This window comes from Larimichthys crocea, chromosome XXI (genome assembly GCF_000972845.2).
Source record: "Larimichthys crocea isolate SSNF chromosome XXI, L_crocea_2.0, whole genome shotgun sequence".
In the NCBI taxonomy this organism is placed as follows: domain Eukaryota; kingdom Metazoa; phylum Chordata; class Actinopteri; family Sciaenidae; genus Larimichthys; species Larimichthys crocea.
Window position 1 is genome coordinate 9,027,853 of NC_040031.1, and position 13,591 is coordinate 9,041,443.

The window sequence follows — 13,591 nt, forward strand, 5'->3', positions numbered from 1 at the left end:
AAACGTATGCTGCGATTAAGAACGTTATCGTTCATGTTGACGACGATTTTCTGTAGTTTTAAATGCAGAAACGTGATTTTTGACACACTGTGTGTCTCTGTGGATGACGTAAGAATGTAACGGGGTGTCTGGGCTCGGGATTGGATGGTGTGTGTGTGTGTGTTTGTGTGTGTGTGTGTGTGTGTGTGAGAATGTGCAGTTATTCCTGGCATAGGGACAGTCTGTGACTCAGAGATAATGGTTCTCTGTAGAGCGTGTGTGTGTGTGTGTGTGAGTGACTATAGCTATATCCTGCTGACATGCAAGTGTGTGTGTGTGTGTTTTTGTGTGTGGCAGAAAGAGACACTGCGAGTGGATGGTGCTCAAATGCTATTTGCTGGGGACCGCTGTCGTACTATTCAATCAATACCCCAGCACACACACACACACACACACACACACACACACACATAGCCCTCTGCACCCTAAGCGCCCATGGGAGTTGCCTGCTTTCATTAAGTAGGCCTGCTGCTTCTTTGTGGTGTGGTTGGGTGGGGGTGGGGTCGGTGTAGAAAACGGAGAAATTAGATGTTTTTATGAAAAATAAACAAGAGAAACGTGAGCGAGACGGATGATTTTAATTTGTAAAAGCTTCGCCCAGCGTGTTTACGTCAGCAGTTTCAGGTGGTTTTAAAAACTTTCCTGTCAGACTGACGAACAGTTTTCTTTTTTCCTGTCGTCAGAGTATAAAACTGATCTGACTGTGGGTCATAAATGCGACTTGTAAAGCAAAACAAACCGTAATCCCCGCTCTGTCGCCCTGCGATGCCAATGAAAGCACTAAAAAACTCTGGCTTCTTCTTCTTCTTCTGCGTCTGAGCGTCATCATGTCTTCACAGCGTGATCGGGCGCCTTCAGCCGAAGTGTTTCCACAAAGCTCCGTTTGGATGTGACAAACGCCGGCTCAGTGTGGAAAGAAAGAAGGACACATTTATTTATTTGCAGCACCTGCACTTCTTGGTAGCGGCTCACTGACGGCGTACTCTCTCCTCCTTTGTACTGAAACGCTTCACGAGCGTCACGGCCTCTCGGCACACACAACGCAAACGCACACAAATTGGCAGACACGCTGCAGCCCAGCCAGGAGGTCTGTTTCCACAGTGTGCGAGCTGTAATGATCATAACAGTCGCAGTATCCAGTAGGAGCTGGTACTTTTTCTAAGGCCCCCCATCTACTCTGGATCCCCGGTGAGACCATACAGAACCCATATACAAATAGAAACACCACCAACTGTGTTAGCCTCTCTCATCCCTCCCGTCCTCCACCCATGTGTCACTCTCGTTAGTGATTGATTGTTAAATAAAAGGACGAGCAGACGAGAAAACAACAACGACTGAAATATTTAAAGAGAAACGGAGGGAGAGGTGGAAGATGGAGAGCTTTCATCTGGCTCCTCCCTCTGTTGCTATGACAGCAGGTTGTGTTGGCATGCGCTGGAGTTGGCACTGCCCTCACCTCTGGCATCAGTGCACCCTGGGGATTGTGTGTGTGTGTGTGTGTGTGTGTGTGTTTTTTGAAAGGCACCGAAAAACTGTAGAGAAAAAACCCATGGAGCATTTATTTTGTGTTGTTGTTGTTTGAGCTGCTTCAGACTAAAAAGAATATAGTTAACGTGAACACTTGCACGCGTATTTAAAGTGTGGAAATGTATCTTTTGTCACTCTTGAGATAATTTATACTCATGCAAGTTTGAGTATACAACTACGCCTCCAAGTAGTGATCATGTGTGAAGAAAAATATCAAGAAAACACGTTTCAGAGAATTTTACATTGAAACTTTCTGTGTTTATGCAGCAGAGAGCTAAAACGATTAATCAAATTTAGCAAAATATTTATTCCTGGCCTTGATGAGGACATATGTGGGACATGTGGAATCTGTTTTATTTACTACTTTATTGCATATCCTTTCCATGCAGTAACTTCTCGAACTAGCTGTCACCAGCTCTTAAATTCTTGTCTGCTGACGCTCCGGCTGGCTCGTCCTGCAGCCACCTTCATGTCCTGTTTGTTTCTCCAGTCCTTCATTATTTCAGTTTTTACCTTTTTTGAGAAACTCCTCTTGTTGCTTCAGCAGCACGTTTTGGGCTCAGGGATGAAGCAGCGTCCATTTAGTGTGAAGGCATTTTCCTCAAACTTTTCCAACCTTGAGCTGATCAGATGTTTGTGCACACATCGTGCTGCTGCTATCAGCCGTCACGTCGTCAATGGAAATGTAAACCTGCAGCAGGCACGTAGGCGAGTATACACAGTGCTTCAATTTCTGCCTAGTAACGCCAAAACATCTAAAAAATTAGAATTGTTTGATTAAAAATCTAAAAGTGGAGTGTGTAGACAACTTTAAAAACATAATGGAGGCCAAATAAATCTGTATTTATTCCACTGAACGGCACCAAATATTATTGTATTAATGTTTGTGTGTGCGTATTTCGCTGCCTCCGCTGTGTGCGCATCTGTGTGTTTTTTCCATACGTATGCATATTTGTGTACATACGTGTGTGTGTGTGTGTGTGTGTGTGTGTGTGTGTGTGTGCATGTGTTGTGTCAGCCAAGGGGCCACTTTCTCTCCCTGGCCAGACGGTGCTCTCACCACTGGACAGATGGCCAACACCCTCCCTCTCTTCTTCACCATCCCTTCATCTCTCCCTCCTTCCATCCCTCTATCACTGCCTTCCTCTCCTGCAGACCTCCCCCCTCCCCCCAATCACCTCGATCCCTCGTTCCCCACCTCCCAGCATCCCTCTCTCCCATCACACCTCTGCTATAATAAATCAGAGAGGGAGTCGGTGCACCTCACTCCAATTTGTCTCCCTTCACTCACCTTCGCTTGTAAACTCTTCATCAAAGCATCTCTTGATTATATTTTACTGGACCTTAAATGATGACACAGACCGTGTTAAACATGGACGCAGTGTGTTGGTCACCTCCGTCGTGAAGCTCAAAGGCGATGGAGGCTCCACCATCACGGCATCCGCTCGCCCTGAGCAAAGACGTGGAGCTCAAACACGCCACCTGTAACGGCACCTACCTGCTCGGACACACTGACCATGTCTCTGAGAACAAAAGTCATAAAAATGAAGTGAATCGTAAAAGAGAAACACATTTTCTGCACCGTACACTCGTAAAGAAGCTCGGCCCTCTAACTGCTTTCACCAGTTTTAGCTTCCTGTGCGGTTTTTAAAGCCCGTCGGGGTCTGGCCCCTAACTACAATGCCAGCACGCTGACCCCCGTACAACCAGGGCGTGGCCTCCGATCCTCGGGTCGGTCACTTCTGGTTGTTCCAAGGTCGAGGCTTGAAAACTAGAGGTGACCGCGCCTTTTCCATCAGGACCCCTCGACTTTGGAACGACCTGCCCGAGGGCACGAGGCTCGCTGAATCGGTCGATCATCTTTTGTTTCATTCTAAAAACATAGCACTTTTTTAAAAGGTGCTGTATAAATAAAGTTATTATTATAATAAAATGATGTAGGGAGCTGTTATTGGCCCAAACTGAATAGAGATGAATCCCTTTTGACCTGTAACTGCTCACGCTGAAGGAAGCCTCATTAAAAGTAATGGAGGTTATTGATTTTCTGTAATGTCCAACACATTTAAATTTAGTGCCTGAGATTTCATTTATTAGGTGTACAAACTGTAAACAATCACTTCAATGCAATGATTCAACATTTGCTCTGTTTTTAATCAAAGGAGAGGTTCATTCATCTCTGCAGTTATTCTGGGTGTGTAATTAATGATCTTATATCAGATTATTTTGTTGTTGTTCGTCGCTGCATCTGAAGCCGTAGAAGTCTTTTAATTTATCCTTTATCGTTCTTCCACTTTTCAACCGTCCTCCTCCCCTCTCCTCTCCTCTCCTCTCCTCTCCCTCCTCGCCAGTGTCTTCAGTGTCAGTCCTATTGGATCCTCGGCGTTTATAATGTGATAATAAGGTGTGAAAATGGAGACACAATGGAGCAGTGAGGATTGGGCCGACACAGCCTTCCAATGGTCCCGCTCTCACACACTCTGCTACGAGGACACACACGTTTACACACACATGCTGGAGGGATGATCCACACACACTTAATACAGTTCAGTCAGAGTCGGGCATAGAGGAAGAAAAAGAGCTGGTGTAGATCACCGATGAAGCAGAAGAGAAGGAAGATTGCTTTAGCAACGTGATAACAATATTAAGCTGGGTGATACAAGTCAAACTGTTGCGATATTAAAATGGTCGTCACGGCAAAAATGGAAAAAAAAGTCACACAAGTAGGAAATGTATTCAATTTTTATTGTAATGTTGATTTTCTTCCTCGTTCCTGGATCAGAAATCTGATTTTGTTGCTTAAAAATACATGTTTGGTAGAATTTAATGGATTTTTAAACACACGGTATCGAAAGATTATAGAAGCGTCGACACTTTTGATATTCTTTGATCGATCTGAGCTGTAGATTAGATTTAGTCTTTGGATAAAAATGTTTATTCACATTTCAGTCACTGTTGTCCTTCATTGTTTTAGTCGACAATAACTCAAAACATTCAAGACACAGAAATAAAGAGCATGTAGAGAAGAAATGACATTTCTGTCAAAGTATTTTCCCTTTTTCTTCAGTGTTTTTGTGTTTGTGTGCGTGAGAAAGAGACACACAATGAAGGCTCGCTTGTTTTGCTGCTGTTCAACAATAAAGAACATCTCTGGAACAATTCATCTGTTCATTTAGCCGAGATCTTCCCACCACTGCAGCACTGTGGGCGGAGGAGAGAAGAAAAGCGAGCGAGCATCTAGCTGCTCCCGGCTCGTAGGTTCAGGCCCTCGGAGAGCGCCACGCCGCTCAGTCCTGACAATTGTGCTCCTATAATGGGTTAGGTCATTGATTAACAGATATTTTTTGCCGATCGGGGTGTTGTGGTGTGGCTTTAATAATGGCTCGGGTGGGTGTGGGTCTTTGGAAAAACCATGACCACTTTATATTTTCTTGTCCACGAAAACAAAACATACATTTTGTCAGAGATTTTATGATCCAATATATTTTTGTTTTAGCTCATCGCTGTCTCGTCTTTATCAAGGAAAAAGGTTGTTGAGGTCACAGACCTCAATATTCACCCGGTTACAACTCAATTGTTCAGAAAAATCTAATGTTTCATGTTTTTAAAACGGAATATAACGTGGAAAAACAAAAAACCGAGCACGTCTTCATGGTCATATGTCGTGTGTCTCCTCAGAAGTCCCGGCGTCCGACAGGGAGCCCAAAGACGCTCAGGCAGTCGCCGCCGAGGACGGAGAACAAGACGAGCACGACGAGCGCGACGAGCGAGATCACGAGGACGACTTAGACGACGAGTCCATCTTCACCTGCGACAACTGTCAACAGGACTTCGACTGTCTGGCTGAGCTCACTGAACACAGAACCAACCACTGCCCGGCTGGTAAGACTCGTCTTCAGCAGCATGCTGTCAGTCGTGGATAACATAATGCTTTGACTTGTGGGTAAAAAAGATGATGGGTAGAGGAGGAGGAAGTGTTGTTCAGACTGAGGATAGATAGATGAACTGCTTCAGTTGCAGCCTTATTGGTTCCTGGGCGACTCGGGCCCTCCCTCCTTTTTCTGAATACCTATAGCTATTGGATTCAGTTGTGTCCCACAGGGAGAGAGTTGTGCGCGTGCACGCACACACACACACGCAAAAGCCGTTATTAGTACTGGTGTAATTAATGGAGGGGCTGAAAGGAAAGCGGCGGGGGCATCTGGTTCCTACAGATTAATCCAAACGCTCGCTTAACAAGCCAACACACACACACACACACACACACACACAGACGCACACACACTTTCTTCTTACTGCAAGGCTGTCTGCCTCTTAGAGCTCAAGACTGTGTGTTTACTTTTGATATAGGGATGAAGAAATAGGCAGAGAGGAGGATGGAGGGCTTTGTTTAAACTGGTAAAGACAGTGTTTCCAGAGACGCTGTAATGTAGATGGTAAGACCCCCCCCCTCCTCCCCGCCTCAGCCCAGCAGCCTCTTGTTCACCTGCTGGCTTGACATCCAGTCCCTCCAGAGTCCGCGGTCTCAGCTCTTGCATACAGTGTTAGAGAGATGCTTGAAGACGTCGCTGTACGCAAATGTTTAGTTTTGCTTTTATTGGATATTCTGCAGCAAAGAGTTCTGATGTTTTTCTATATCTGGAGTGTACATATTCATAAAGCATTTAGAAAAGATGTTTTATCACATCATGGATTCAAGGATGGACGACAAACCAGCTGATGCACACACGTCAGTGTCAGATGTCCATTAAACTGGATCATGATGCCTGATTTCAATCTGAAATAGTAAAACAGCTTTGATCAGTTTAACGTGGAAATACGTAGCACAGCTTTGCTACTCTCAGTTTACCAACTGAGGGGTCATCAGAACCGTTTATTAAAAGAACAACGTGGATATAACTTCAGCTCATAATCCATGTAAACCCACTTGAAACCGTTCATTGATTTCTGGTGCTACGTGTGTGTTACGGTGATTTGTGTTTATTTTGTGAGCTAGTTTCTGAATCAAAAGATTTTTGGACTTTCACGGACATAAAGAGATGGAGACAGATGACAGGTGTCCTCAGCTGGTACGACAGAGTCAGATTTTGCATTATGCAGCTTTCAAATTTAGATCTTGGTGGTCTGTTTATAATATTTAGTAACTAGGAACACATTTAGATCAGAACTTGGAAGATTTAAAGCTTCAGACTTCAGCTCCTCTTAAGCCTTGTTAGCCCGGGTCCACTGTAACGTAGAATCAGTTTAATCTTACACTAACTCAAAGTAAGCCATGACATAACTCACCACACAAAATGGGGAAACTCATTCATGCTTTTAAATGTTCTTGTCTTTTTCGTTTTGTCTCTTTCTGACCCACACGTGAACACTCGCACGAACACACACACACACACACACACGAACACACACACACACACACACGGAATAACAGCGCCAAAAGCGCCGGGCTTGCTGTCAGAGCACGGGATGTGGCCTGTGATTTCAGCACAGGAGTCTGGGGAGGGCTACGTGTTGCTGAGCGAGAAAGCGGAGGGAGGGAGGGAGGGAGGGAGCGCAGAAGAAAGAAATGAAATGATAAAACATGTTTTTCCCCGGAGAAAGAGTGGTTGAGATTGCAGAGTAATCCCCCAGCTCGCCGGGATGTGTGTGCACTTGCGTGCGGAGGCTTGTGTGCACGCTCGTGTGTGTGTGTGTTGTTGTGTATTTATCTGATGTGTAGGAGTGTGTATGAAGTTAGTGGTGGGACCGCAGCTGAGCTTTCTGGTTAATATTAAGGAGAGGACTAAATTAAAACACATGGACTAAAGAATCCTTTTAAGTTCTCTGGGTTGAGACCCCCCGGGGATTTGGTAGGAGGGCATGGGACGCACACACACACATGCACACAAAAAACACACAGCCCACTGGGAATAAACACACGCCACTCTGGATGTGCATGAGAGATTTAATGTGTTCATGCATTTTGTAGTTTGTGTGTTTGTCCCTGAGCAGAAACCAAACAGCTCAGACATCAGACATCTTGGTTGGGGGTGACAGATGGGGGCCATCTTACCAGAAGTACCAAGCTATGATGTCTTATAACCAACAAAAATAAAAAACAACTCATTCACATGGAGGGACTAATCTTGCTTGATGAACTGTAAGTGCAGTGGCTGTAGTTATTTGAAATGTTTTGTAGATGTAGGTGTAAAAGAAGGACCTGTGTGTTGGACTTTGTAGCTGATTGTTGCTGATTGCAACCAACCTCGCTTCACCCTCTGCCTCCGAGCATGAAGAAGAAGCTTCGATGGATGCAAAATATGGCAGCAAAAAAAGAAAAGAGCCAGTGTTTGGTTTGTAGATTTAAAAGGCTCATTCAAAGGTAACAAAAACAAAATGATTGTTATTTTTTAAAGTCAAGTTGTTGCATAAAAATTCCAGCAACTGCAGTTCCTCAAACGTCCACTCGAGGCTGCCTCCAGAATGAGTCGATTTCCATAAGTCCCCATGTTAAAATGCAGAAATAAACCTGGTACCAGTGATGCGCCGGTCCATGTTTGATCGACCCGCACCGACCGACGTTTTAAACTAACCCGCCCGAACTCGGACCGCAGCAAATAATTGTGAAATATTGTACCCAACCCGCTTCCTGACCCGCATTTTAAAAAGTCTATACTCTTGATTAACTTCGTAGCGTCATCGAGCAACATAAAACTGACATTACTGAGTTATTATATTTATTTAAAATCAGCCTATTAAAATGCGGTTTCTTCGCGCCAGTTATTCAGCCAATAAAGTTTTCTGTGTATTTCACAGAAAACTTTGTCTGCTACATAAATTACAAAACTTTACTCTGCATCTTTATTTCAAACGACCCGACCGACCGCGACCCGAATATCATTAAAAATATTGTTTGGTGACTCGTGACCGCGGACACCCGCTCAATTTGGATCAACAGCCTGGTACAAAAAACAGTTTTGGTCTCTATAGCTAATTTCCCCGTTTGTGACGACTGTACTGAGGGTGAATTATTACTTCACTTCACCGCTTAAATTATATTAAGGCGTAAAGTTCTGCTTAAATAAGCACATGGGCACACTGATTGACCGGCGGGTGCTTGTTTGGGCACCCGGCTTCACATCTTTGCCCATTTTCAGATGGACGACCTGAACCACCACCACCACACTCCAGAAAGTTAGAGTTATACCCTAATAAATAATCAGCCATATTCCCATAAATTTCACACACTGGACCTTTAAAGTAAATATATAAAGTGTGAAATATTTCTCTGCTTTGATGAACATGTGTATCCAGTCAGACGAGGAATGAAGTTAAATGAAGCTGCATGTGAACAGAGTCTCGGGACAGCCTGTCGACATTAAACCAAACTGCTGCAGCATTTTCTCCTAAAGTTTCCCGTCAACGCGTCCGCTTATTGAATAATATCTGATGTACATCTGTCGGTCCCAGGTGTCGGCTTGAGAATTATGTTAGTTAGCACAAAAATTCTCTGCAGAAAAAAACACACTGGTATCTGTAATGCTAACTATACTGTTGTAGCAAATGGGTCCCAGGTTCGCATCTAGCTGCAGCTATAACATGGAATGGGTCCCAGGTGCGAGAGTGAAGCACCAAGTAATTCAGTGCCACTCTAGCAGAAGGCCTATAAAGAGGCGCCATTAATTTGAGTGGAAATTGGACAAACACACACACACACACACACACACGCACACAAACACACACACGGTGGCACAGATCAATGACACATAAGTGTGTGTATACCCACTCAAACACGCACATACCCACAGACCCCACACATCTGCTTAATGCAATGCCACATTAATGTGCATGAGCCTGACTGCTCAGCTGGTTGTGTTGTTTTGTGTGCGGCGCGGAGATCGCGTGTTTCTATTACGGCGTCGTTGTTATTCCGTTGTTGTGCTGCAGCTTTAAGCCGGCGTGACGGCTCTACTTTTAAATTGTGGATGAAATACTCGGTGTGTGCGTGCGCGTCTACCTGGTGCTTACGTGCTATTGTCGTATATCCTCGGGTACCATGCCTCAATGCTGAATTTCTATTGGACGACGCAGTGTATTTAGAATAAGAGCCTATCACTTTGTTTCCCTTTGTGCTGCTGCCTGATATTCTGATCCATTCCACCTGGATTATGGGCTCTGGATGAACTTGGTGTCTGTAGTTTAGCTCATGTGGTGCAGTATCCTGTGTGTGTGTGTGTGTGTGTGTGTGTGTGTGTGTGTACAGTATGTGCAGAGGCAGAGAGTGCGAGTCGGGGGAGTGTCGATGGGTCTCAGTAGGAGTCAGAATGTGGAGCAGAGGCTCCCCGAGGAGATGAGGAGCGGAAAAAAACCTCCTACAGATCAAATGGAGAACATTCTCTGGCCCTGCTCTGACACATGAACACACACACACACACACACACACACACACACACTCAGACATTACACATCCCATGAGGCAATCCCAAAAAGCTATCTTACCGACCACAACATTCCAAGGTTGGGTCAATGAGATGTGTGTGTAGAGCATTAAACACACTTTCAAACTGCATTTGTAGTTGGATATAAAAGCACACACACACACACACACACGTCACCAGTGTGTGCACACACACACACTCATGTTTGGCGTGAGTGAGAAGGCGACGAGACGGCGAGGGGATTGTTAAAGATAAAAAAGAAGAGGAAGTGATGAGCAGGTAGGCACCGAGTAAACGACGGAGCTGTCAGTCAAGGCAGGGGGGCGGAAACCGGCGCCGCCAGTGACAAATAGCAAGTCATTAACCCAGCTAGTCGCTTCTTAGATGGTGTGTGTGTGTGTGTGTGTGTGTGTGTGTGTGTGTGCAAGAGGAAGGAGGAAGCAGCAGCCAGATACTTGCGCGTATTCTTTCCGAAGGTATTTGTGAGGTCTCTGTTAATTGAGCACTTACAGCTGCACTCCCGTCTATTCTCTTTCCTCTCTCAGCGGGGGGGGGGAGAGATTACCAGGGAGCATGTCTAGCTGGGAGGGAGGAGGAAGCGAGGGGAGGGGGTGAGGAATAACGGGGGTGATGAAGACAGGTGATGAGGAGGAGGAGGAGGAGGAGGTGCAGGCGAAACTTAAAAAATGTGCAGAGAGGAAGTGAAAGAGGAGGGAAAACACGAGGGGGGTGAGGCAGGGAGGAGTCTGTTAGTGGAGAAGGGGGCCCTTGGGTGACTGGTTCGCCTTCCCCCCGTGGGACGTCGCCCCACTGCTAAGCTCTCACCGTCTGTTGCAACCCGCTGTCACACACACACATGCAGAGAAACACACACACACACACTGCACACACCTCGCTGCGTCTGTCGTCAGGATAGCAGCTGAGTCCTGCGAGGCCAAGACTCTTATTAAAACCACAGATCACTTTCTTCAAGAGAGGAGAGGAGAGGAGGGGTGTAATCTGAAACAAAATTACAGACACCCTCCTGCACTCTGGCCTGCCGCTGACTGTGTGTGTGTGTGTGTGTGTGTGTGTGTGTGTGTGTGTTTCCAGTCCGGTAGTTGTTATTGATTGACAAAATAAATATCATGCTTTTAGTTTTGTCCTTTATGTTCGCTCCCTCTCAGCTCCTGTCTCCTCCCTCCCTTTTGCCCTCTTCATCACCATGTGCCCCCTCTTCTCTTCTCCCCTCCTTTCCTTTCCTTTTCCTTTCCTTCCCTCCTCTCTCTCCCTTCTTCTCTCTCTCTCTCTCTCTCTGTCTCTGTACCCGGGGGTGGCCCGAAGATTCCTGTGCTAAGCCCTTGGCATACATACAAGTGCACAGCGCACACACACACAAGACACAGCTGGCTGCCGCTCAGGTTTTCCAGGGAGAGAGCAGGAGCCCGGCACCAGAGGAGAGAGGAGGAGGAGGAGGAGGAGGGGGATGGAGAGAGGAGAGCAGTAGTAGTAGAAGAAGAAGAGAAGGAGGAGGAGGAGGAGGGGGTGCAACATGCAGAGAGAAGGAGGGGGAGGGATGGAGGGATGGCAGGGAGGGGGTGAGACGGAGAAGGGTTGTTGTGAAGTCATTTTTCATCACAGGGTTCATTTTTCACCGCAGAGTTCTCCCACTCTGTACATCGCTCTATTTCTCTTTATCTGTCCTCTCCTCCTACCGTTCCCCTCCCTTGATCCCGCTTTGTCTCTCTTTATCTTCCCTTTTTCCTCTTTTTTTTTTTTTTTTCCTGTCGTCCTTTCTCCCCCCACTCGCCTCCCTCTCATTCGCTCTCTCTCTCTCTCTCTCTCTCTCCCTCATGCCTAAACTCTTTCCATCCTCTCTCTGTCTCTGTCTCTCTCTCTTTCAGCCTAGTTTTCTCCTTTATGAAATATGGATGGGAGCAGTTTTGGGCGCGCTGAGAGGTTTGCAGTCGGAGGGAGGGAGCGAGGGAGGGATGGAACTTGGGAACTGGCAAGAGAAGGAGGGGGAGAGAGCGAGAGAGAGAGAGGGGAGAGGAGGGAGTGAGGGAGCTCGTGTCTCAGCAGACGTGCCTTGTGCATGCACCTAAACACCTCACTGAGCAATCTGTCAACATGTCAGCAACACATGTTTGGTAAAAAAAAAAAAAAGAGGAGAGAGCGAGCGGTTGGAAGGAGTGAGGAGGAGAGGCTGAAAAAAAAAAACCCCTCTCCTCCTCCTCCAGTGGGAGTAATGGCTCCCACCAGGGCTCTGGAAATGCTTTGAATTCAGCAGATTTCTATTGCGGGGTCCTCCCCCGGGGGCGTCTTTTTTACAATGCCTGCATCTCAGAAATTTGAGCCCGAGGACCCCTGGGGGCGTCCTTTCATAATGCCTGAAAATGTAGGGTTATATTGTGTGCTCTTCCCCATGGGGCTTTTATTAATACCTGTATTCACTGCCACTGGAAATTACACAGGCGGCACTGCAGGGGCTCGCGCTCGCTCCAGGAAGGGAGAAAAACTCTGCGGGGACGTTTTCTCTCTTCTCCTCTCTCTTCTCTATCCCTTCTTTTTTTTTGCTCCCTCTCCTCTTTCCCCCTCCTCCTCCTCCTCCTCATCCTCCTCCTCCTCCTCCTCCTCCTCCTCCTACTTTGACTCCTTTCCCCCTTTTTTTCTTCTTTACTTAATGCAAGAGTGAAAAAGAAGAATTTGCCAAAGGACAGAAGAAAGTGTGTGTGTGTGTGTGTGTGTGTGTGTGTGTGTGTGTGTGTGTGTGTGTGTGTGTTGGCACCAGCTCGCCCTCTTGTATTCAGCCCTACTTTGCTCAGAGGAAAAAGAAACACTCGATTAAAAATGTAACTTCCCCTCTTCTCTGTCATTCCTCCGTCTCTCTCTCTCTCTTTGTGTGTCTGTGTGTAGCTCTCGCAGAGAGTAAATATTTGTGCGTGTGTCAGTGTTTGAAAGTGTATTGTAGTGTGTGTGTGTGTGTGTGTGTGTGTGTGTGTCCATCCATGTTAGCTGTGTAAGGACGAGACAGCCACTTCTGCCTCCTAACTAGGATTGTGTTTGTGTTAATGATCGACTATTTACACACTCACAAATTAAATAAATATACATTTACATATTTTTGAATAATTAAAACGTGTCTGACTTAAACTTCAGCTGCTCTCGGGCTGATTCTCGTCGTTTCGTTTGAACTTTTAGTCCAAAATAATTTAAAAAAAAAAGCTTTTTATACTGATTGTTTTTTTATTTTTTGGATATAAAAAGCTCAGATATTACAAGCAGAACATTAATGAATCATTAAAGTAATTTATCGGGTAAAGCTTCAAAACGCACAGCTGCTTTTTTTACGGTTTGTCTCACAAATTTTGGGCTAAAGTCGTAAATTATGATTGATAGCCGTGTATAGATTATCCGCTTATGAAAATAAAATCTAGCCGCAGTCCAACCTCAACATCTGACTCGTACACGACCACTTTTATGACGATACGAGGCCGCCCAGCGTTTCTAAATAAAGTCTTTTGAAATGAGGAGGAGACGTCTGGAATCTCAGCGCGCTTGTTAAAGTCTCGGCATGAACGCCCTCGGACAGAATCGAACTTTGCGCTCATGTTAGTGATTATGAGTCTCTT

At 45.8% G+C, this 13,591-nt stretch overlaps 1 protein-coding gene across 3 annotated transcripts in view; it reads left to right on the forward strand.

The window, feature by feature from the left end:
• Window positions 1-13,591, forward strand: part of znf423 (zinc finger protein 423) — a 137,578-nt gene that overhangs the window by 30,663 nt on the left and 93,324 nt on the right. For all 3 annotated transcript variants that reach the window (XM_027272576.1, XM_027272574.1, XM_027272575.1), the window contains exon 3: window positions 5,242-5,445. In XM_027272576.1, the coding sequence (XP_027128377.1) occupies window positions 5,242-5,445 (204 nt within the window). The remainder of the gene's footprint in view (window positions 1-5,241; window positions 5,446-13,591) is intronic.